At 40.2% G+C, this 26,454-nt stretch overlaps 1 protein-coding gene across 7 annotated transcripts in view; it reads right to left on the bottom strand.

The window, feature by feature from the left end:
• ATP8A1 (ATPase phospholipid transporting 8A1) overlaps nt 1-26,454 on the bottom strand; it is a 267,308-nt gene that overhangs the window by 142,445 nt on the left and 98,409 nt on the right. For 6 of the 7 annotated variants that reach the window (XM_042841789.2, XM_005300615.5, XM_005300614.4 and 3 more), the window contains 6 exons: nt 20,010-20,121; nt 18,901-19,066; nt 15,020-15,147; nt 12,340-12,417; nt 9,229-9,317; nt 2,778-2,822 (listed from right to left, as the gene is read on the bottom strand). In XM_042841789.2, coding sequence (XP_042697723.1) covers nt 2,778-2,822; nt 9,229-9,317; nt 12,340-12,417; nt 15,020-15,147; nt 18,901-19,066; nt 20,010-20,121 — 618 coding nt within the window. The remainder of the gene's footprint in view (nt 1-2,777; nt 2,823-9,228; nt 9,318-12,339; nt 12,418-15,019; nt 15,148-18,900; nt 19,067-20,009; nt 20,122-26,454) is intronic. The other variant, XM_008170556.4, reaches the window with a different exon arrangement.

Genomic DNA, 26,454 nt, shown 5'->3' with positions numbered 1-26,454 from the left:
CTCTATAGAGTCCATGGGGTACTAATAATGTGCTTTGTCAGCAATAAATCTGGCCAAGCGCCTTCTCCACTGAACCATGTCTGTGGTGCTTCTGGATAGTATACCAAGGTCTGCTGACTGAACCAGCTATCTACTGGGCTGGTACAGCACATGGAGAGAAAACACAGACACACATACCCAACTGACAACAGCCTTCTCAAAGTCAACCCCCACTTAGCTCTCATGCCTCTTTCTTGGGGCAGAATCCTGCAATTTGCTCCCCCAGACTGGGGTCTTAGGCTGCAGTCTCCTGCAATTCATTGTGATCGCCTCAGCAGATCTGACTTCAATTCAAAACCTCCAGTTCTGTTCTCTTAGTGGCTATGACAGAGTTATTTGGTAACCAGCCAGCTTTCATAAAGCTGTTTATTCAAAACAAAAGCAATTCAGAGAAAAAAATTATGCCTAGCTTACTAGGTGGTCACCCATCTTCCACACAGAGGGATAGCTCAGTGGTTTGAGCATTGGCCTGCTAAACCCTGGGTTGTGAGTTCAATCCTTGAGGGGGCCACTTAGGGATCCAGGGCAAAATCAGTACTTGGTCCTTCTAGTGAAGGCAGGGGGATGGACTTGATGACCTTTCAGGGTCCCTTCCAGTTCTATGAGATAGGTATATCTCCATATATATATATATAACTTGATGGGCCACATGCAGCAACCTTGGGGTCCCGGACGTAGGGGAGAGTCACTTCAGACCTTGCAAAAACCGACAGTCACGTCGTGAATGAAGACCAACCTGCCTTGGGACAGAGGGTGACAGGCCGAAATAGCAACCAAGTGGATCTTAATCAGGTACAGGCCCGGGAGCTTGAGATGCAGAAGATAGTCCAAAATTGCCGGCAGTGAGGCCTGTTTGGGCCGGATGCCCTAGTCTGAGGCCCAGCACATGAACCTTTTCCATTTGGCCAGGTAGGTTGCTCTGGTGGAGGGCTTTCTGCTACCCAACAAAAACTACCGGACACAAGCTGAGCACTCCTTCCATACACATGCAGCCAGTTAGGTGCAACGCTGCCAAGTACAGTTGCAGAAGACCGTTGCGGTTCTGGGACAGCAGATCGGGCTAGAGAGGCAGCTGCAGCGGGGCAGTCACCAAAAGGTCCAGCCACTTGCTGAACCAGCGCTGGCAAGGCCAAGCCGGGGCTATCAGGATTACCTTTGCCTTGTGAAGATCAAACAGCACGCGGACTCTATGAACTAAGAGCACTGGTGAGAAGTCATGCATCAAAGCCCCCGACCATCGGAGCAAAAAGGCATCTGACAGGGAGCCCCTGTCTATCCCCCGAATCAAGCAGAACATGTGGCGTTTCCTGTTCTGATAGGACACGAACAAGTCCACCCGTGGATTTCCCCACCTTTGGAAGATCACTGACCACCTCCGGATGGAGCGACCACTCATAGCGAGAAGAGACGGTCCTGCTAAGACAATCTGCTAACACGTTCCTGGCCCCGGGAAGGTGTTCAGCCACCAGATGAATGGCATGCTGCACACAGAAGTCCCAGAGATGGAGGCCTTCTTGGAAAAGAGCTGAAGACCTGGCTCTGCCCTGCTTGTTGATGTAAACATCGTGGCAGTATTCTGTCAGGACCTGTACCACTTGCCAAGCAGACCTCTTTGAGCTCTCTGACGTTTATGTGGAGAGAGCAATCATCCCACGACCAGCGGTCTTGCGTGTTGAGCTCGCCCAGGTGGGCTCCACAGCCCAGGTCCGAGGCATCGGAGACCAGTGTCAGGGACGGGGTCGGGACTGCGAAGAGAAGTCCCTCCAACACCAATCCGGGGTCCAATCACCATTCCAGGGATGACCATATGTGATCTGGCACCCTGAATACCAGTCTAGATCGTGCCTATTGGGGATGTAAGCTGACACCAACCACGCTTGCAGTGGCTGGAGATGAAGCTGGGCATGACAGACCACTTAAGAATGTGCTACCATATGGTGCCTAACAACCTCAGGCAGGTGAGAGCGGTGGTGAGCAGGTGGCCCCTTATATGAGAGATCAGGTTCAACATGGCTTGGAAACAAGCCTCCAGGAGGAAGGCTCTGACCCGCATGGAGTTGAGGACTGCCCCTATGAACTTTATCTGTTGCTCTGGTATTAGGGTTGATTTCTTTTAGTTTATTAACAGGCCTAGGTCATGGCAGGTGGAACGTACCAGGTCAATGCTCCGTTTTACTTGATCCCAAAATCTGCTCTTGATGAGCCAATCGTCAAGATACGGATAGACCTGGACCCCTCGATGTCTCAGGTAAGCGTCTACCGGCGCCATGCATTTCGTGAACATTCTCGGGGCTGACGAGAGACCAAAGGACAGCACCGTGAATTGGAAGTGGCGCCAGCCCACCATCAAACGGAGGAACTGTCTGTGCCCTTGGAAGATGGAGATATGAAAGTATGCGTCCTTCAAGTTGAGGGCAGCATACCAGTCTCCGGGATCCAGGGAGAGAATGATGGAGGCCAGGGAGACCATGCGAAACTTCAACTTCTTGAGATATTTGTTGAGGCGCCGCAGGTCCAGAATGGGTTTTAGGACCCCTTTTACTTTCGGGATTACGAATAATTTAGTAATAGCAAATATTGACTCAGTAAAAATGTATCTAAAATTCAGTCTGCATGTATGAGTTTGAATACCAGTTCACATTATTTCTACGCTTTGCATTTTTAAAATATCACAGCTTACACAATACTAAATCATGAATTTTAAACAAAACCGATATTAAATTATCTTTAATGCTTACCAATCGTCTGAAGAACTACTATAATCCTCAGGCTCAGGACAATGGCTGCACAAAAAGCAAAGGAAGGATAGAAATAGAAGGAAAGTGTAATCACAGAAAGGCTAAAAAAAAAAATCAGATCACATATAAAAGAAAAATTAATGAAGGAAATGAGTTACTAAAAGGGAAAAAGTTTTAGAGTACTTCAAAAGAATTGTTGTTAGTGTCAAAATATCAGGAAACAGAAAGTGTTGCAATAAAATATTAAATGTATGTTGGGGCTCTGTAATACGCAATCAGGCTAAGTTAATTCATGCTTGATTTATCCTCATGCAGTGGCATCCAACAAACTGCCTGATCCAATGCCCATTTAAATCAATGGAAGATTCCCATTGATTTCATTGGGCTTCAGATAAGAACATAAGAATGGCCATACACGGTCAGACCAAAGGTCCATCTAGCCCAGTATCCTGTCTTGGGACAATGGCCAATACCAGGTGCCCCAGAGGGAATGAACAGAACAGGTAATCATCAAGTGATCTATCCTCTCACCTATTCCCAGCCCTGTCGCCCATTCCCAGATTAGCCCATTACTGTGGTTAAAAAAAACAACAACAGAAAATCTAAAATCAGAGAACCATAATGGTTTCCTACAGGACAAGATGTGTTAAACATATTAATTCAACAGATGCCAAGCACTTATATAAATACAAAATGTAACTAAGGGTACGTCTTCACAGCGGGTAGCAATCGATTTATCCGGGATCGATATATCGCATCTCGTTAAGACGCGATATATCGATCCCCGAACGCGCTCACCGTCGACTCCGGAACTGCACCAGAGCGAGCGGCGGTAGCGCAGTTGACGGGGGAGCCGCGGCCGTCGATCCCGCACCGTGTGGACCCCAGGTAATTCGATCCAAGATACTTCGACTTCAGCTACGCTATTCACGTAGCTGAAGTTGCGTATCTTGGATCGATCCCCCCCCCCGCCCCAGTGTAGACCAGCCCTAAGTCAAAACAGAAACCAAGGGGAAGATCTTCAGCTGGTGTAAATTGTCATAGCTTCACTGAAGCCAACGTAGCCATGATAATTTATACCAGAGAAGGATCTGCTCCTAAGCTTGCAAACTGTTTTACACTAAGCAGTTCTGAATGAATATTACATCATAAAACCACACATTTTGAAAATATTTGTAATTAAAGACATATTTGTACTGCAGAGTGTTCTGAAAATGTTGAACATCACAACTGGCTACAGGTTATGAAGGAATTCACCCATTTATGGCACAGGTGAAAACTTATTTACCACATAATTAGTAACGTACTTTAAAGGAGCTGCAGAGATGGAACAGTTTTATTTCTCTGCCCACCCCCACATGAAATCTGCTCTGAAAGGGAAAAGCAATCAAGAGACAAAATTCTCAAGGATGCTGCTCTCTGAGCTGTCCCTGTATTATTTGGCTTTCTGCTCCCTGATGGAGAGTGAATCTTCCCAAAGGAGAAGCTCTGTTAGAGATGTGCATGTCTCATGAAAGGGGGATGCATGGGTATTGGGAGGCAACAGGGATCAATTTATATCAAGGTAATTTAAATCACTGATTTAAAAAAAAAAAAAAAAAAAAAAAAAAAAAAAGATTGATTTAAACCAGGCCGGGCTATGAATAGCTATTATGAATGTGTGTGCTGTTATAACTTTAAAATTTATAACGAACTAAATTACAAATGCGTTTAGTTGGTTGTTTTTTCACTACTCTTGGGTATCATATTTGAATTTACAAAATTGTTATAGGCCAAAACAAATAAAAACATAAATAAATAAATAAAATAAAAATTGAAAATCTAAAATTATGATCCTGCAAACACTTAACCAGGCACATACTTTTTACTCACATAAATAGTCTCATTGAAGTAAATGGCGCTCTCTCATGTGCTTAACACTAAGCAAATACATAAGCGTTTACAGAATCAGAAGTTAAGATTACATTTTTACTAAAAACTTCTTAGTGATACAAAATCTTTATTACTTCAAAATAAAATTACTTCAGTGTTAACAATTAAAAGTTATTTACTTTAAATCACATTAATAAAGTTATTGTGAACTTTTTTTAATATACACACACAGGACAAAATTTTAAAAAACAGAAGCCTAAAGTTAGGATCCTAAAACCATATTTAGGCATGCCAGGGTGAAACTTTCTAAAGAATCAAAGTGATTTAAGATCAAAAGTCTCATTGACTTTGAACTGCAAATTGATGGAGGAGTATAGCCTGGTAAAAGCATATGAACTTTCTTGACTTGGGCCAAAAGAAATCTGATGAGGTTCAACAAGGACAAGTGCAGAGTCCTGCATTTAGGACGGAACAATCCCATGCACTGCTACAGACTAGGGACCGAGTGGCTAGGCAGCAGTTCTGCAGAAAAGGACCTAGGGACAGTGGACGAGAAGCTGGATATGAGTCAACAGTGTGCCCTTGTAAGGCTAACGGCATTTTGGGCTGTATAAGTAGGGGCATTGCCAGCAGATCGAGGGACATGATCATTCCCCTCTATTCAACATTGGTGAGGCCTCATCTGGAGTAGTGTGTCCAGTTTTGGGCCCCACACTACAAGGAGGATGTGGAAAAATTGGAAAGAGTCCAGCAGAGGACAACAAAAATGATTAGGGGGCTGGGGCACATGACTTATGAGGAGAGGCTGAGGGATTGTTTAGTCTGTAGAGGAGAAGAAGGAGGGGGGATTTGATAGCGGCTTTCAACTACCTGAAAGGGGATTCCAAAGAAGATGGATCTAGACTGTTCTCAGTGGTGCCAGATAACAGAACAAGGAGTAATGGTCTCAAGTTGCAGTGGGGGAGGTTTAGGTTGGCTATTAGGAAAAACTTTTTCGCTAGGAGGGTTACCTAGGGAGGTGGTGGAATGGAATGGGTTACCTAGGGAGGTTGGAATCTCCTTCCTTAGAGGTTTTTAAGGTCAGGCTTGACAAAGCCCTGGCTGGGATGATTTAGTTGGGGATTGGTCCTGCTTTGAGCAGGGGGTTGGACTAGATGATCTCCTGAGGTCCCTTTTTACCCTGATATTCTATGATTCAATGAAGTTCAATATAAGGGAAGGTGGAAGCAGCTGCACATATGGCATGGGCTATTTGCTTATTAATTTTGTGTCTGAGTTTGTTTTATTCTTACAAGAAGGATGCTAATGAGCTACTGGACTTGTCCTTTTCAGCAAAGTTGAGCACTTTCAGTGTGAAACTTCTTAGTCTGTATGTAAAATTTGAAATTCTACTAATTCCAGCTAGGAAATTAAAGCAACAAGTAGAAAATACAGTACCCACGTTTCAATTTAAGACTACAACATAGGTAAATGTAAAGAAATAGCAGCATTCAAATAAAAAAATTGATTTACATTAAAATCAATTTCAATTCAAAACAGATTTTTTTTCATTAAAAATATTTTTATGTATCTCAGAGAAGCACTCTGGACCCTGGATGAGCTTCAGTTGCAGATCATGCTGAGGATGCTTGCAAAGGCTTGATGGGGCTTTTTCCTCCCCTGCCTCAGTCCTTTCCTGGGAGCATTATCCCTACTCAGATGATGATAAATCTGTCAGAGGAAGAGACAGGTCTGAGTCTACACTTGTACTCAATTCCCCTTCCTTATCCTGGGAATAGGTGCTGCCAGAGTTCCAGGGCACTCATTCATCTGGATGAGTTCCTAGAGGCAGAAGTTCTTTATAGGGCTTCCTATTCTGTCAGGATTTCCTAGCTGGAAACCTCTCTCTGCTCACCCTTCTGAGTTTTAGCTGCCCCTGCAGATTAGGTAGAGAGGTCTGACAATGTGAGGTAGAGTTGGAGCTTTACCCTTTCCTGGTCTTGAACTGGGGTCAGCCAGACTGGAAGCCTGTCAACAGACAGTCTTATGCATGTGGTACTCATGATTAGCAGACTGTGAGTGCCTCATATGTGCTGCCAATGCAGCTGCACACCACAGTGTTTCACAGGGCTGCCTTATGGCCTCCAAGGTTTACTTTTCTCTTCTCTCCTCTAGCAGCAGGCTGCTTGTGTTCTCCACCTGCTGGAGACAGAAACAACTGGGCTCTGAACTGGCACCGAGAATTCTCTCTCAGAAGCTTAGCAGGCTGGTTTTTGCTCACATGCTCATGGTCTAACTGATCACCATATGTGGCGTCAGGAAGGAATTTTCCCCCAGGTGAGACTGGCAAGGATTTGGATTTTTTTTTTTTTACCTTCCTCTGCAGCATGTGGGTGTGGGTCATTTCCCAGGATTATCTGGGTGTATTTTACTTTATCATTTCCCTGCCATTGTTGGGATCTCAGGCACTGGTGCACCTTGGTCTCCTCTATTCTCTGCCTGTGGCCCATAATAGTCCAGTCTCTTGTGGGTAGTAATACTTTGGTCTAATTTCAGTTGCTGGGTTTAGTGTGTACATTCTGGATGGTGTTGGTGGCCTGTGATATACAGGTGGTCAGACTAGATGATCTGGTGGTCCCTTCTGGTTTTAAATGCTGACTAACTGAATGCTCAGAGATTATGAGAGGCCTACATAAATGAGTGTTACATCATCACATGTTTTAGTGTATTATCTCCATCTGCTGGTTGGAAGAAACTATAACCCAAGAGTCTGGACTGGTATAAAAGATCAAAGGTAGAGGGACAGTTATAACTTGTGGATTCCTGGTTCAGTCTGAATATCTGGTGGATAGAAAACAATTCCTTTTAACTTAGAAGCTGAGCAGATTTGATGTGAAAGTCACTGAGAGATAAACAGACTTAAAAGGGTATTTTATCTGATTACCAATTTCCTGAGCCATCCATTTCCCTTCATTTCTTATCTAAATTTAATTCATTCAGCCTATTCATAAGGATTATAAGACTTTTGTTACTTTGCCTGAAATAGACTTCATAAGTAGAAGCTGTTTTGTGACTGCAGAAGTCCTGCAATTTGCCTCAGCTCCCACCATAGCTTCTCTTTACAGACAAAAATTGTTTGGAGAAAGGAGAAGACATTAGATGTTATTAGACTCAAGAAAAAAGTTATGGTTTAAGCTTAAATGTTTCTCTTTCTACCCCACTTATGAAAATACAGAGACAGACTCATTTATGTGTTACTGCTTCAGCTAGAACAGATTCAGTCACAGTATGGCTCGGACTGAACACAGGTTTCAACAAGGTACTGATGATCTTAAATTCCTTAAAGTCATAGGGCCTACACTGTTTTATTCTTTTTAAGCTTAAGAAGTTGGAAGCCCAGATCTTTTGCATCTTCACCAATTCTTGTGGCTGCTGGGAGGTGATTTGGTGTCAGGGCTACTTAAGCTTGTAATGGCCCTCTAGGACTGTTAAGTCAGCAGGTGTGGCTGAGTGCAGCATGCTTCAGGCCCGTCCCCCTCTCACTCCATAGGCCAGGGAAATCTTCAGATGCTCTGTCAAGGCAACTTTTTGGTTCCTCTACACTACTGCTGACTTAACAGCCCTAAATATAAAGTTGAACAACAAACACTGAATACATCGAGGCAATATACACTTGAAACATTTTTCTCTACTCTTCTTGAATATCTAGGCACTTGACATTAGCTGGCTAAGTTGGTAGTCCAAAACTGAGCTATTATTTTGTTCTTCTGTTTCTTTGCAAAGTCCGAGTTCCAATCCCCCAGTTACCAAAGTCATTTCCCACAGGACCAATTTTTATGGTGGGGGTGCTGAAAGCCACTGAACAAAACTGTAAACCCTGTGTATGATGGAAACCACTTGAAACCGGGGGGTGCTGCTGCAGTACTCCTAGTTCCAGCACCTATGTCATTCCCACCAGTTCAGGGTGCAAAAGCAATTCTACCAAAAAAGGCACATTGTTCAAAGATCATTTCAGTAGGGAAACATTTACTGTCAAAGATATTTATTACAATAAGCCATAAAAATAAATTTTAATATAATGAAACATTGCATTTGTTGGACCCACATAACAAACCTATGTTAAAACAAACACACACACATCTTTGGACTCATGTAACAGCAAAACCTAACACCAAAAAGAGATTCAAATTCTTGTTTATCCAGTGTGATAATACTGAACTGTTCATTTACACAAGTGTGCATGCACAGGAGCACGTCTGTGTGAAATATAAAATGTGGGGCAAAACACTGTCATTTTCTGAAGCTGTGAGTAAAGATTCATCAATGAAGATATTAATAAGATTAACATAGAAACAACTGATGTGCTGAAACTCTTATGTAACTATAACAATTAACCTTCAATCTTAAAATTTTATCTGAATTTCTGTTTGTGAGAAAAGGTACTCTCTTTTATGTAGTGAATTGATAAAGAATGTCAGCCTCATAACCAACTCCTCTTTTCGTAGCCACAAGAAAAAGGTCTTCTTAACTACATCCAGTGCAGGAGGAAATTAAAAAAAAATAAGCAACTTTAATTTGATATAAAAAAACAAACACTTACCCATAAGCAATTCCTGCTACGGTGCACTTCTTAAATTGCATTACATTGCAAGTCAGGGTACCAGTTTTGTCAGAAAATATGTATTTGACCTAAATGAATTTTAAAACTCATTACATTACACTCAGTACATATTTCTATATTTAGTAATTCATAGCTGTTAACATACTAAACACATTTAGCCTCTTCTGCAATGAACTTCTTCACTCAGTTTATTGATTATAAAAATATTTGGCATAGAACATAAATCTTATGAATACATTCTTGACACCTAAAATTTCATATCTGCAAAAGATAAGACCATTAAAATGGATGTACAGATTGGGCTTGATTCAATACAGGGAGGTATACTTCACAATTCTATGCTCCATAGATCGCAGAAATTCCACTACTATGTGAGATCAATGGCATAGCTAGTATAATATCCTGTGTCTGACGGAGGCCAGTGCTTCCAGATAAACTTTAAACTTATTGTACTAATATGCTTATGAGGGAAGCTCATTTCTAAACCCAAAGCATCAATTAAAATGTGTCAGAAAAGCCAGACAATCTCTCTCTCCTGTGTTCTCAGTGACCACCTGCTGGATCCCTGCAATGTGGAGGAGAAGGCTGCCTGATTCAAATGCAGAGGGGACAAGAGACAGATCTGTTGGGGGAGAGGGGAGAGAAAGACAGGTGGTAACGGATTGGAATAAGGAGCTTGGGAAGAGGGAAAGGAGAGAAACTTGGACGAGAGGCTGGGGGGGGGGTGGAGAAGGGAAACTTGGACTGGGAGTTGCATGGGTGAGAGACTGGCAATAGCTGAATAGAGAGACTGGGACTTGGAGCTGGGGGGGAGAGACTAGGACTGGAAGCCAGGGGTGGGGAAGACTGGGACTTGCTGGGAAAGAAGACTGGGAACCAGGGAAAGAAATGGGGGAAGACTGGGAGCCAGTAAATGAGATCGGATGAGGAGCTGGAGTGGGGAGGCTGAGAAGCAGTGGTGTGGGGAAAAGGAGGCAAGAGGGCTGGGGCAACACATTTGACATGGAGCCATTGTATGGTGGGAGAACTAGGATTGCCTGGGCAAAGAGACTGGACTGAAAGTTGAGGGGATACTTAGACTGGACAAGGAGCCCATGGAATAAGGGGACAAAGAGCAACTGGAGATGGGGAATATGGGTGTGGTAGGCAACTGTAGACTAAAGCTGGGGGGAGAGAGACAAACCAGATGAGGACCTAAGGGGGTGGAAATGGGACTGGCTGGGCAAGGAGATTGGAGGCAAGGAGTTAGGAAGGAACTGGGAATGTCTGGGCAAAAGAGACTGGGACTAGAAGTAGGAGAAGATATTGGGACAGGGAGTCTGGAGGGCTGAGACTAGGACTTACTGGGCAAGAAGCCTGAGGAATGGAGATGTAGACTGGCAAGGTGAGGAGAATGGGATTGGGACAATGAGCTGGGGTAGAGAAGAGACAGGACTGGAACAGGGATAAGTTGGAAGGCAAGTAACAGAAGAGGGGACAAATGGGGTGGGCAAATGGGCAGAAAAGTTTATGCCCTCTAGAGATACTTCCCTCCAGAGCCTAGACTGGAACCCACGATTCCTATCTCATCATCACTCTGCTGTCAGCAAATATCTGTGAAACTGACTGGCAAAATGGGTCATGTACCTCTGGTTCACACAGAGGATGGATGACAACCTACTACACCTATCAGTAACTCTGTTAGCTCAGTAGTAGAGAGCAGTGTGGTGGATCCAAAGGTTCCCATAAGGTTGTATCAATAGGATGCATCTGCATAATTCAATTTGTTTTTTTCACTTTCGTTTTTTAAAAGCTCAGAAATTACATATACAAAAAACTATGTTAAAAGAATATTATCCAGGTAGCAAAATCAAGCACTCAAATGTATGCCTCTGCCTCATTCAATACACAGGACGGCACTGCTCTGCGGATGAATGAGGGTTGTGTAGTTGAAAGACAATATTGTCCGTAGGACTCCCTCTTCATTTCCTGCAGAAATTGAAGGTATGTAATGAATGAGGCAAAGGATTGCAGGAAGAAAAAGGATGATCTTATGATTAAGATGGCTGAATGCTGCCCTGGAAAATTGGATTCTATCCCTGCCTCTGCCACAGAGTTCCTATGTGATGCTGGTCAAGCCATTTAAACCAAACTTTTCACAGGTAGTCACTAATTGAGTATTCCTTATTTTCTAGGTGTTTCATTTGAGACCCTGGAGGCTGGTTTGCAGAAGAACTCACATGCGCAGTTGATGTCTTGGGAGCTGTGCTTTGAACATATAAAGTGCTATATACTTCAAAATAATCTGAAATATCAGATCCTAGTGGTCTCAAATTAGGTATCCAAAATTAATGGATACTTTTGACCTTAATATCGCTATGCCTCAGTTCCCCACCTGTAAAATGGGGATAACAATACCCCCTTATCTCACAGGGGTGTTGTGAAAATAAATTCATTAATGTTTGTGAAGCACCAATATACCACAGTAATGAGCGCAAAAGAAAGGGCCATGAAGACATCAATAATTCTGTCTTCAGAGGAGGATTTCAATAGAGTGCAGTAAAAAAGGCATGGACCACACATTGAACAACAAGGTTAAAAAAATAATTAATAGTCGCTCATTAAGCAAGCAATGTCTGTTCTGTTCACTGAATGAGGCAGGGTCCTGTGGAAAAAACAGTCATGTGATCATGAAAGTAAAGACTGTATCATAATGCATATTGTATCAGGGGACTGAATTAAAATTGCACTGGCACGGACTGTGGAATTTCTTAACTTTTGAGCACTTGAAATAGCAAACTTAATAATCTTCTTGTAATGTAGTTGTGTGTGTGTGAATGATACACACATGTGCATATTTAAAACTGGAGCTAAAATTCCTTTGTCTAAATAAGAACATATACATTTATATGAAAAACTGTATGCCTAATAATTTAATACCTGCTTAAATAATTATTATGCAGAATATATCTATTAAAAATCAAGACTGATAACATTTATGAAAGAATAAGACCATTCTCACATTAATAGTTCAAGTAAAAACCATTGCTCACAAATTCTAGAGTGAATCATTTCACACACTATTAAGTTACAGTAAGCAATTTGGTCTACCTGGCCAAGTTCTTCATTGAGATTGGATGTACGAGCCATGGAGGCAGTGTCTGTAGGTTCATAGTGCATGTCTATATCCTAAAGAAAGATATAAGTAGTTAAAAGCTAGTTTTCCACAATTTTTTAAAGATAAATTATTTAGCTTCTTTACTGTTGTTACTTGTTTTATATATAGATAGATATAGATATAGATAGATAGATAGATAGATAGATAGATAGATAGATAGATAGATAGATAGATAGATAGATAGGTGTGGCAGAATTCAGTTTTTTTATAATACAATGGATATCAAGGTTTATTTTTAAGCATTTTTCTCTACTTTTATCGATTTAAATTCTCAATTGTGGGAAATTCTGGGGAGTGTTAAACAATGGGGGAGGTAGACAATATTTATTTCATGACAGTAGATGTCAAGACTCAAAAGGTTAAAGCTTTATAAACATTAAATCACAAATTATCAACATCATATATCAAAACATACAAATCCCTAAATAAAACTCTAATAAGTTCTCATGTGGCATTTTTCTTACTTTGCTGATGTGTAAATTATTATTATTATTGAAGGAAATATTTTTGTCACCTAGTATGTATACAGTGAAATTGAAGTTTACTGACATTTAACAATAAATATCTAATCCTTCCAAGCCTATAACTATAGTATCTGACCAAGGACAGATGTATTGAATCTGACTATAAATTATCTATGTTTATGTCATCTATTTCAACTGAAAAACTTGCATATACAATCAGATCGGTACAAAGTCTTCTGAAATAGAAATATGTTTTCATCTTTTACACTAATTTAATGACTTATACTAGACTTTAGAGAGTTTTTATTCAGATGATTTTAGTGATTAATATATGGGATAGTAACTGTATCAATATATCTAAAATGGGTACCACTGAAAATTTTAAAAATTACTATATTAGAGTATCGACTTTTCCGCTATATTTCTTAGATACAGAATGTATAACACAGCAAGGCATTTACGCATTGTACTAAGGTAAATACACCTCTACCCCGATTACGCGACCCGACATAACACGAATTCGGATATAACGCGGTAAAGCAGTGCTCCGGGGGGGGGGGAGGAACTGTGCTCTCCGGTGGATCAAAGCAAGTTCGATATAATGCGGTTTCACCTTTAACACAGTAAGATTTTTTGGCTCCCGAGGACAGCGTTATATCAGGGTAGAGGTGTATTCCCTGAGAAAAGATATATTGAAACAGCATTTACGTTGAGAGTACATATCAGCAACTTAGGGTAAAATATATTACAGGGATGTTATAATTATTAAAACAAAAACCAAAAACCAAAACATTGACTAAAAAAATATCAGAGTTAAGTTTAAACTTAAAAAAATTGAAACATATTAAAATATGGAAATGCCCTGTTAAGACTCCTAAATAATCTTAATTGTCCTGCACTGATTATGTGCAAAAGCCTTATGGTTATGTTGAAGGCATTTTAATGTTTGTAGTCTCATATTAGACTCAACTGATTTTTAAAGACACAGATTCTCTCTCTCTTTTTTTCCTCTCATGGTGTCACCACAATGGACTCAACCTTAACTCTGCCCTAACTAGGAATTTCCAAACTGTAACCTGTTTGGATTTCTTGTGTGTGTGCTGGTCATCACATTAACCATTTTGCTTAAATGTTTTAATCACTTTCCCCAATCTCTGTCAGTTTTTGTCTTTCGGAGTTTGAGATATTCAAGGCGGCCACTGCATTTTGTCCTCTTTCCTTGTTGCACAATGCTTGTAACATTTTGGCACTAACATAAAATGAACCAACAGATATATAATAGTTGATGTATTACAAAAAAGTTTGTTGTTTTTTAATCTACATGCAAATCTCAAATATGCAACTGTACATACACATTAGATACATACATACGTGCAAACATGCACGCACACATTTATTTTACACATCACATCTCACACACACAGATATATTTATTTTTACCAATAATATATAATATATATTTGACCAAGGAACAAGATCATGCAATTTGTGTGCCCACAGCTGGAATTTTTCTTTCAGTTCTGGGCACCTTATTTTCAAAAAGACTCAAACTAAACGGAAGTCAGTGAAAAGAAACAAAATCATCAAGGGGCTGAACTTAAACAAATAAAAGTAAAAGAGCAAAAGCCTATAGCTTGTTTAAGAGATTATTAAAAGGGGGCATAATGGTCTATTCATATTTGGAGGTAAGCACCAGAAGGGAGAGAATTTATTCAGGATGGTACCAGAATGCATAATCAGAAGAAAGTGAATCAAATTAAGAGAGAGAAAATGTAGGCTGAATATTAGAAAAACTTCTTGAAAGAGATCTATTAGACCATGGAATAGTTTTTTCAGGGGGTCTAATCAAAGTCCTATTGCCTGGAACATTTAAAAACTGGAAAGAACAAAACACTGAAAATGTGATGCAGAAAAAAATCCTGAGTCTGCAAGGAAGCACTAAATGATCAAGTACATTTCAGGTTTCTATGATACTGTGATTAATATTGCATGCTTTAAAATGTGGACTTATGTTCAACAAAAAAGATTAAAGAAAAATTAAGAGAAAAAGATTTTTATTCTAGAAATGAACTGCCTATCATGATTCACAAACAAGTGATAGTATTTGGTTTTAGAAATCAGTGTAAGCCACAATAAATGTCATATTTACCCAATTTATGAAATATGCCTGGATAAATTTAACAACTTCTAGTGTAACCAACAAACTGATTGGAATGAGATTATTGAAGAGAATGATAAAGGTCAAGAAATTCAGTCCAAAATTGTTAGCTCCACCATCTGTTAAAATAAAAGAAAGCACTTGTAAAATTAAACACTGTTTTGGTTAGGCAATCAACAGATAACATTTTCACAGCCACATTTGTTGGCTTTTTTATATACAGATAGAAGTTCTTTAGATATTTTGAAACATTACTATGGTAATAACACTTCCTAATCCATATTGTAAGGCTGTAAATTACATGGAAGATATGGTCTCAGTTGTGATCAAATGCAGTTTTAATTTACATAACAATTTTTCTCCAACTTTAAAGAGCAAAAAATCAGGTAATCTGCTTTTTAAGATATAGCCTTACATTTTTGCATGTGCTTTGTAAGGAAGATCAAACCAGTTTGAATCAAGTAAGAACCAACTGAACCTTTACTCCAGGGGTCTCAAACTGGGGGTTGGGACTCCTCAGGGATCGCGATTATTACATGGGGGGGGGGGGGGGTCACGAGCTGTCAGCCTCCACCCCAAACCCCCGTTTGCCTCCAGCATTTATAATGGTGTTAAATATATAAAAATGTGTTTTTAATTTATAAGGGGGTCACACTCAGAGGCTTGCTGTGTGAAAGGGGTCACCAGTACAAAAGTTTGAGAACTACTTCTTTACTCTAAATATGAACTTTCTAAATTTGAGATTTTTTTTTTTAAAAGTGAGAATTGTGGGAGAGGAGAGAACACATCCTAATTCCTCCTCTACACATCCTCACTCCTCCAGTAGTTAAAGGTAAAGCAGCAAGATACTATAAGAAACAGTATCTTCATGGTTTTTACAGAATGCACAGAATCATGATTTTACCGGAAATTTCACAAAGAAGCATGTTTACATGACATTTCAAAGCTGATTCCTAAATCAAACAGGTTAGGGTAGGCTTCCATAAACACACTTCTGGATACAAAGTCCAAACTTTGACTTGCATCCACCAGCAGTTCATTATCTATTTACATTATTAAAAAATCAACATGCCCAACCTCTCCCGCAATATAATTTGCTTATTTACATATATGCACACAAAGTCTAGAATAATAGTTTAAAATGTAACTAAGGGCTTGTCTTCACTACGGGTAAGTTGACCTAAGTTATGCTACTCCAGCTACGTGAATAATGTAGCTGGAGTTGACATAGCTTAGGTCAACTTAGCCCGGTGTCTTCACTGCACTGCATTGACAGGAGATGCTCTCCAGTCTACTTCCCTTACCCTCCTTGGAGAGCTGGAGTACCAGGGTCAACCAGAGAGCACTCTGACATCAATTTTGTGGGTCTTTATTAGACCCACTAAATCGATTCCTGCTGAATCAATCTCCCCGTAGTGAAGACCAGCCTTAACTGACTAACAGTTTTACACTACTTTTCCATTTAAACAGTTCCAATGATTAGCTATATTTAGACAAATACTAGAAATGAACTTTTAAAATTCATTTTCCAGAAGAGTTTTTACAGATACCTAACACCACTTTTTACTCACCCATTTATAATCATGCTCACCACTATGTCAGAGCTCCACAGCAGTGATCAGTCTCTTTGAATGCAAAAAATTTATTAATCTGTGTTTAACAGGCTAATGATGCAGTGTAGACACAGTAGCACAGGTAGCAGCAGCAGAGACAAGTCTGCGCTGTGCAGCAGACAAACCAACCTGAAAATGGTTGGTACATACTCGGCACAGCTCAGCCATGCCCCTGCTGCCACTGCCCATGCTACCGCGGCTACGCTACTATTTAAACTTGCACTAGCTCTTATTGCACTACCTTGAGTATGTGTACGTGAGCAGGGGAAATCACACCCATAATTCATAGTGCAGAGTAGCCTTATAAGACTTTAGGACCTCCATCTTTCTCAGAAGCAGCTGATACAAGTATTGTGCCAGAGGCAAGATGAATGTAAAATAGCTCAAACTTCTTCAGCAACAAAGAGCAACTCTTCTTAGCCACTTATGTTGCAGTACAGTTGCTATGTCCTGAAAATGCATAGAATCCTCAGAAGTGGAGGAAGAAGCAGCGAGCAGAATAATCCAAAGTAGTATGAAGTGATGGCACAGACATCATAATCTGTTGTTGTTTCTCTGTTCTTCCTCCTTCTCAATCCTGGAAAGTTCTCAAGAGAGTATTCCATTAATCAGCTAGATATTCTGGGGTGTTATGGAGATGGAAATCTGGATTCTATTTCAGTTCTAATGTGCATTCTTTGCAAAAAATCACCCTTTTACATAATCAGGGTCATGTGGCACTTTGGAGCTGCATGTTCCAGCCTACAAAAAGCTGACCATTCAAGCATATTATAGCTCCAGACAGCCAAAGAAGTAGTCTTGAATCAGGAAACTCAGAGCCAGAAAGTAACAGCAATCAAAAAGGAAGAAGATCCTATTCACCTTTCCAGGATGTTTTATGAGTGGACAAGATTCACAGATCTGAGATCCAAAATCATGGTTCATGGATCCTCTAGAAATCATACTCATCTTGTAACTTGTCTTTGGGGCCAATGGAAGGGCTGTTTTGAGCAGCTCTGTCAAAAACATCCATCTTGGGGAATGCATGAGACTATATTGGTCACAGGCCTTTGAACATTAGCTCAATGCTTGCTTGCTCACTTAAAACATACCTCACTTAAAACCAACAAAGTCTTTATTGATCAGAACAAGGGCTGTGTGGATCTAGATCACTTTCTGTAATACATTCCTGGATTTGGAGAACTGCTTATGTACATCTCAGCTTAAAAACATTTTGAGCAGTTTATTCTCTTCTTCTTCTTCAATACAACAGAGAAAGGAATCAAGGTTTTCCGTAAACCCAAACTCATCCTAAACATGAATAAATGGCTTCTTACAGAGTCAAGTCAAAACTTAAGAGCTTGGCTTCAATTTACGATCCTTTATTGGTAAAGACAAACCTTAAGTGCTATACTTTGATTTCAGATCCAAGGACTTTGGATTCAAAGTCAGGTGCTTCAAAAGAAGAGGGGGAAGAAGAGGATGGCAACTGGCCAGGATGAACTGAAGTCTTGCTGCCTTGGTTTCCTTGCTGGGGTCAGCCATGCTAGATGCCTACTAAAGGAGAGTCTGGAGCTCATATGACTGAGCATCTACACACCACAGTGCATCACAAAGGCTTCCTTTAGATCTAGTTCCCTTGTTGCCATCAGCTATCCTGACTCGTTGCTCATGGAATTGAAGGCTCAAAGGCTATCAGTACTTCATGCATGCTGCTAGGCCAGCTGCCCACTGAAATGTGTCATAGGGCTTCCTATAGACCTATTTCTTTCCTCTCTCCTCTAACAGCAGCCTGTTAAAAATCATACTCCCTACGTGATTGAGACAAACAACTGAAGGCTGAGATACAATCAGACCCTTATATGGAAGGGTATGATGTAGCATAAAGCCACAACTTTACTTACTGGGGGAAAGGCACAAGGAAAGTAAATGTTAAGGGTCAGGAAGAAGTCAGCATGAGGGAGAGGGGGCAGAGAAGATTTAAAGTTGCTTCTTAACAGACCCTTGGAAGATGGTAAAGGCAAAAATACCAGCTTCCCTTCCTGGGGTGAATTCACCATTCATTGAACTTAGCAAGAGGCTCAAATGGCCAGTAAACACTTTACACCAGCTTTGATAAATCTATAGTCAATATGTATGGTAAATAAAGATGGATACTGTTATAAAATCAATATGTAAATATACAAGATGAATGTTTTACTGTCCTATTTTTCAATTATGGAACTTATGCAAGTATCATTTGGACAACAAAATATTTAATACAATTATTTTAGTGCTTACAGTTTAGATTGAGATACCAGTCCCTTTGGCCATGCCTTCGATTCCATATAGCTGAACCAATAGAACAGATTAAAGACATGGCCATAAGAATGCAGAACAAAATCAAGATCTGAATATTTGTAATTCGTTCCACATTGGATAGTTTAAGAGGCGGGCTTGTTGAATTCTGTGAAACAAAAGAAAATTGTAAATATTAAATATAAAATGAGGTACACGTGTAGTTCTCCAATATTTTCATACTATCCTGTTGTGTCTTTTTCTACACATTTCTCTGAAGAGATGAACTGCATAATATTGGTATAAATTGCATAATATGTATCCTGAGCATTATATCTGATCTTAGAGAACAATCGTAACAGCAGCTAGTAGTAAAATGTAACATTACAAAAAACCACCTCAATACAGAAGAAACTTGCTTACAAACACTAAAGGTGGAGAAATCCATTTCAAATGACTGAACTTTGCAAATTGGAAAATGAATAAATGATAATGCATCATTAAACTGAATGCATTCATTTATTTTGACAACTACAGATCAGTTGTGATATTCAAAACGATACCAGAAAAAAAACAAAAAACCTCATGATATTTTGGGGTTTTGACATTCCACCCCTCCCCCCCTGAACTTTCAAATGAATTAATTTCACACTGTGTTCATAAAAGTATTCTTCCTTCTATGCTGTGAGGAAGGCATGCAATAAGACAGTTTAGAAAACAGACAGAAAATCATACAAAGATTATCAGGCAAACTACAATGATCCAGATTGATAAAAAATGCCATTTTAAACATACATTTAAAAAGAATAAGGACATGCCTGCAACTGAAAAAACATTTTTCCAAGGATAAATGCTTGGTAACCGTCTATGCAGCCAACAGAAGAAATACATCTTGATTTTACTCAATCTAACTCACAAAAAAGCAGCTTTGCTACAAATAGACTATATTTTAACTATTCCCTTGAAGCCAACACTAAAATAGACAGATCTTCTGGTCTCTTTAACTTAAAACTTTAAAGACCAAGAGTAAAGATGGCTTTTGTGTAACAATAATGGTATCAAAACCTAATAAAATAGAGAATTTATAAAATATCCACATTTAAATGACAAACCTGCATGAGTTTTGTATCATGTCCAGTATAGACAACTATTCCATGAACCCACTGGGTATTTCTTAGTTGAGCGCCTCGTAGAAGAATTTGGTCAGGTCCCAGTGGAACAGTACTGGAAGGAAGTAATTTCATATTTTATCAGAATAAAATACAGTTACTCCTCACTTAATGTTGTAGTTATGTTCCTGAAAAATGCGACTTTAAGCAAAATGATGTTAAGCGAATCCAATTTCCCCATAAGAATTAATGTAAATGAGTGGGTTAGGTTCCAGGGAATTTTTTTTCAGCAGACAAAAAAGACTATATTATATGTAACACACACACAGTATAAGTTTTAAATAAACAATTTAATACTGGTACACAGTGATGATGATTGTGAAGCTTGGTTGAGTGGAGGAGTCAGAGGGTGGGATACTTCCCAGGGAATGCCTTACTGCTAAATGATGACCTAGCAATTGGCTGAGCCCTCAAGGGTTAACTCTCACACTCTACACAGCAACAGGAATGGAGGGAGGGGAGACAGTATCGCAGACAGAGACACACACTGTGAGTGAGAGAGAGAGAGATGCGCATTTCCCCTTTAAGTACACTGCCTTGTTAATTAGATCAGCTTGCTGAGACCAGCCGCTGCCAGCAAGCTCCCTCCATCCTGAGCCCTGTTGTGTGTCCCCCCTGTGCTCTATGGAAGATGGGGTAAGCGGGGTGCAGGAGCAGAGGGGAGGGGGACACCCTGACATTAGCCCCCCTCCTCCTCCCTTCCCCCCCACACAACAAGCAGGAGTCTCGGGGAGCAGCTCCAAGACAGAGAGCAGGAGCAGCACATGGCAGTGGGGGGTGGGACAGCTGCAATTGCTAGCTTGCTGTGCAGCTGCTGCACATGGAACTTAGGGGAGCAGGGAGCTGATGGGGGGGCTGATAGGAGGACTGCCAGTCCACCCTGGTTCCAAGCCCCCACCAGCTAGCTGCAACGGGCTGCTCTTTCTGCAAGCAGTGGACAAAGCAAGTGGCTTTCAAACTGTTAGAAGGGAGCATTGCACAACTTTAAACGAGCATATTCCCTAATTGATCAGCATGTTCCCTAATTGATCAGCAACATAACAGCGAAACAACGTTAACCAGGATGACTTTAAGTGAGGAGTTACTGTAACTCATCACTTTAAAAGGAATACAAGCAAGCAGCAGTCAGTAGTCATCACAATGCATGAGCTAAATTCTCAAAAGAAACTAGTAATTTTCAGTGCCTCCCTTGAAACACATTGAAGCGGCCTGATTCAGAGGGCAGGTGCTCAACACTAATTGAAAAAATCAGACCTCTGTTAAGCATCTCAGGGTGAGCACTGCAAAACGTAGGGATTCACAAAATCACTAGTCATTTCGTAAAATATTGGCTATGTCACTAAATACAGGACTATTAAATGGGCATTTTGAAAGTAACACTTAATATTATAATTTTTTCTTTATTTTGTATAATATCACAAGGAATATCTTCAGAGAAGGAGTCGTGTATTTGTAAACTGAAATTCATCCACGCTTAAGAATTTCATTTTCTAAATTAATTCTTAAATGATTCCAATCATTTTCTTTGAACTATCACATTTTAGACCATTCCACCACCAGCATATCCAATGAACAAATAACCTTTATACACATGATCCTATTTAAAATTTAAAGTAACCTGATTTTAATTTTTTGTATGTTCTTTACTTAGGGATAGCAAAACAAGCTGACATTATCTGTATCAGTTAAAGTATGTACTTCAATAGCATTCTTCATAAAGCAGCACTTTGTACATTAGAAATATACAGATTTTTGTTCATTTGTATTTGAGACCATTTGGATTTAGTTTGGGGTTCTCAACCTTTTTCTTTCTGAGGCACTCCAACATGCTACAAAAACTCTGTGGCCCACCTGTGCCACTACAACTGTTTTTCTAAATATAAAAGCCAGGGTCGGTATTAGGGGGTAGCAAGCAGGGCAACTGCCAGGGCCCAACATTACAGGGGACCCTGCAAAGCTAAGTTGCTCAGCCTTTGGCTTCAGCCCTGAGTGGTGGGGCTCGGCACCCAAGGCTTTAGCCCTTCCGGTTGGGTTTCAGCTTTATGCCCTGGACCCCAGTGAGTCCAATGCCAGTCCTGCTTAGCGGACCCCCTGAAACCTACTCGCTACTCTCCAGGGGGCCCCAGGCCCCTGGTTGAGAACTGTTGATTTAGATGACTGATATGACATATACCATAGCTCAGGCTCCTAGTAAAACTGAAAACTTGTTACCTGATTATTTTTTTATGGGACTAACATCTCCCCCAATCACTTCACATTTCCTTTTGCAAATACTAGATGCAATTCAGACTTGTCAATGAGGTGGCTCCCTAACTTCAGATGAGTATCTCCACAGCTGTATGAAATCAGTAAATTAGTAGTAGAGTATAAATAAACTTGTTAATGACAATGCCTTACTACTCTGGTTTATATATGATACATAGACCCTGTAAAAACGATTGTAGAGATATTCCAATAATTTATCTTGGATGGGGAAGATGGAGGATGAGGTCAACCTCAGTAAGGGAATCAGCAAGTAACAAATTTTCCATTGTGGATACTGCCCTCTCCTCTTCCCCAGTCTGAAATGTTTGAAATGCAGAGAGAGCAAGTAAGGAAAAATTAGTAAGGAAGGAAAGAGAAGACAGAGAAACATGTACCCCTTTCCCTAAAATTAAGGGTAATAACAGTAATTTACTTTGGAACCTCCACTTGGAGCACCCTCATGATAAAGAATATTTCTTCTAGGAAATGATGGTCAAGCTGTAGTACTTCTTAAAATAGTGTTTATAAATGAGCAGGGGCCAGCTTTGTAGTCACTAACACATTTTCTGCCCAGGAGACAGACGTGGAGCATGTTGAGCACGTTTTCTGATCCCTTCTGGAACTGCTTTTTTCCCCCTGGATTAAAAAAAATCAGTGATATAGCTCTTGTTCCACACAGCATTGGAGCATTTGGACACTTTTAAGCCAAGGCACTCACTTGAAAGAAAGTGAATGAGGATATTTTTTTCTTGAATTGATTGGTCTCATCAAGATAAAATGTAACTGCTCGTCTCATACCTAGCATGTGCCATGCTTTGTCTTTTAAATGTTGAGATCTTGCGGACCTTGTTCTCATGGAAGATACAGTTAGACTCATATTTTCCAAGAGCAGTAATTTTGGAGACTTTTCTTGCCAGCATCATTACCAGCAGGAAGCATGTCTTTATGCAAAGGAAGAAATATACACTTAGCTATTGATTTGGATGGATAGGCTGCCCTAGGCAACCTCAGTGTTATAGCTGCTCTACCAGAGACTTGGATAAGCCTGTGTGTATAATACTGTTTACTGCAGAAATATGAGCTGTGATGGTGGGGAATCCATTCCCTTTACATTGTGGCAGCCCAAATGTTTCCTGCATCATTAGAAGATGGTAGCTTTGTTCATGATTTTGGGGTCCAGACTACAAAAGGAGGATTTATTTTCACCACATGAAATTTCTACTGCCACCAAATGAAGGGCTTGACTTGAATATGAAGATACATTTTTGCCAGGTCTACCAATGTTAGCAGAACTGCTGAAGAGACTGAATGCTGTGATGGAAGTTAAAGTCTCTATCCTGAATCCTGTCGTCTTCATTAATCAGTTAAGCCTTAAGAGGTTTAAGACTACACAGACTCTTTCTCATCTTTTCCTTACTATGAAGGATATGGAACAGAAACCTAATCATCTTCTATAAACGGATTCTATTGCTTTTAGCTGTAGGAGGTGCAAGATTTCCACCAGGATGATTTTGTACTTACCTGAATGAAATACATTGAGAAGTAGGATATCCTGCCTCTTAGATCTATTTCTGGATCGAGACAGACTCTTTACAATCATACTGTTTGGACTGGAAGACCGATTTGGAGTCATTCCTTGAGCTGAGCTTTCCTCAATAGTTTCAGACCCTGGTCTTACCTATAGAATAAGAGTAGTCCCCCCCCCCCTCATACTTTTATTCTGCATATGAATGAAGGAAACTTCTGCCTTTGTATGATGACTTGTTGTCCTTCTTGATCTTGGACTGAAGAGCAAACTCTTTGATTTGTATGTGTTAAATACTACTTCACCAAGCTTCACCTTGAACATGACAATTTTGAGCCACAAAGGATTTGCTATGAATAGTTATCAATTGTTGAGTCTTAAGCCAAAGTTGGGGTCTGACTACCAAGTTAGTAGCCAGATATCTCACTGGCAGTCTCATGGGGTCCATGAATTCATCCATTATAATTGTAGTAGCTAAGGATATTTTCTTAAGTATTGTATTGAATTTGTCCGGTTTCTGGGGGTTAAGATTTTTTAGGTCTCTGCAACAGGACACAATGGCTCTAGCAAAGCACATTGTTTCCAGTAGGGCTGTAAGGCTGCTGAAGAAGCTTTGAAGTCACTTCTAGACAGGAAGGTAGACGCTCCAGTTAGAGGATTATTTAAGATGAAATCCATCCCCATCAACCTGTCTTTTTGCCAGAGTTGAAACTACTGCATTGATACTGGGAGGATGAAGGCTGAACCTTTGGGTTCTATGATCCTGTAGAATTTCAGGGCTTAGTGACCAACCCTTTTTCCTTATCAAGTATTTCCTATTCCTAACTAATGCTCTTCAAAGAAGAGATGAAGAGGGATGGTAAAGTTGTTTTTGTTTTGGATAGCAGGTATTTGCTTGTGATTTTAACTTCCTCATCCTATTTCTTTGGCCAGATTTTAATGGTGGCCACCATCTTACTCCTCATGGTTTCAAACATGTCTGGGGGACAAACTTTGCAGAAGAGGCTAGTAGGTTTCCTCCTAAAGCTAGCGTGGAGTTTTCATGAGCCAAAGTCAAGAGCTCCCCTCCTCTTTGAGGGAAGAGCCAAAGCTCATGGAAGTTGAAAAAGATCTGCAGTGCTTTTTACCTTCTTTTGTGGGGTCTCCCAAGTCAGGTCACTGGTCTCTTTTCTTTTCTGTTGTTCCCTTTTGGGCCTTACCACACTAGGTAATGGCACATCATATCATCTGATACATAAGTAGAGGGGCAATGTAAGGAAGCATCCCCAGAGAACCCAGATCTTATGATTGGGAAGAAAGGAAGGGAGAAAATATGCCATGTACTTTCCAAGTGATTCAGACACCCTTTTTTTAGAATCTGGGATGCGTCTTCCTTTATAGACTGGCCTGAGGACAGTTTTGACTTACCCCTGACAAATTTTTGACTGACACAGTATTTTGCCAAATCCCAAGAACTGAAGAGGGCTGACTTGCCCTTGTGGAAGTGTCTTCATTGGAGTGTTGCTGGTTAAAAGAGGATTCAGAGGTCTCAACAAGCCATCCAACTTTGAAGGCCATCCTGAGGCATAACAAGGGTCCACAGAGTGGAGTTATTGTGGTGGAGCTCCACTTCAGAGGCTACTGAGAGGATTTCCTCGTCAGTTGGAGCACCTCTTAGCTCTTGCCTTTGCCCTCTTTGGCTTGCTCTACCATAGTGGGGGAAAAAACAGAAAGAAGGAGCCCATCGGGAGATCCCACTCAGGGACTGGAGTCCCTGAAATTTCTGCTTTCTAATGGAGTGGAAAAAAAGGGGGGAAACATTTTGATCACTGATGCCCCCAAACCAGCTCAAAAAGCTAAGGATTGTAATGGATAATGTGGGAACATCAAACTGTTACTCTAGTTGCCCTATGAGAGGTACAGAATCTGGCACAAAAGCAAAAGGGGCCTGACCAAACCCTTAAAGCTGGTGGACAAGTCTGACCTACTTCTAGTATTTGCAGGAAGAAGTACAAAGCAAATTTGTTACACCAGGGAAGAGGTCAGGATCCAGAAAAAATATTTACCTATAATTCTTGTTCTCTGAAGGTACATATTACACTAGAGCCACACTTTTGGAACTATCCTTCTGCACATAAAGCTTGTTCCAAAAACTCCAAAATTAAATTTCTGAAATATTAAATCGCTTTACCAGCAGATGGCATGCTCCTACATGCTGTTGAGGCATAACAGCCAGTAGCACTTTCAACATTCCTCTTTAACCAAATTAAAGAATTTTTTTAAATGAAATTTAGAACAAAAATACACTTTTTTCCTGACAGGAAAGAGGATGGATGTGTGGATCTATTATAATTATTACCTTCAGAGAAGCATTACACTAGTCTACAATTTTTGAGAAGTCGTCTGCTTCAGAGATAAAATGTGTTATTTATTATGTATTTTGATGTGCTGAATTCAAATATGACAATTAAAATAACTGATTGGCTACTGTTTCTAAGATATTTAAGTTTTTACATTTTATGTCTATGTATATTGTGTAGATAGTAGAGTTTTAATCATAAATTGTAAACCTAGGTCTTTTCATGTGTTTATGGTTGCTTTACATGATAATATTTCACCTGTCCTGTTTATGTAACACTT

Source organism: Chrysemys picta, chromosome 5 (assembly GCF_011386835.1).
Source record: "Chrysemys picta bellii isolate R12L10 chromosome 5, ASM1138683v2, whole genome shotgun sequence".
In the NCBI taxonomy this organism is placed as follows: domain Eukaryota; kingdom Metazoa; phylum Chordata; order Testudines; family Emydidae; genus Chrysemys; species Chrysemys picta.
Note: the sequence above shows the minus strand (reverse complement) of the source record. Positions and strands in the feature narration are given on the sequence as shown.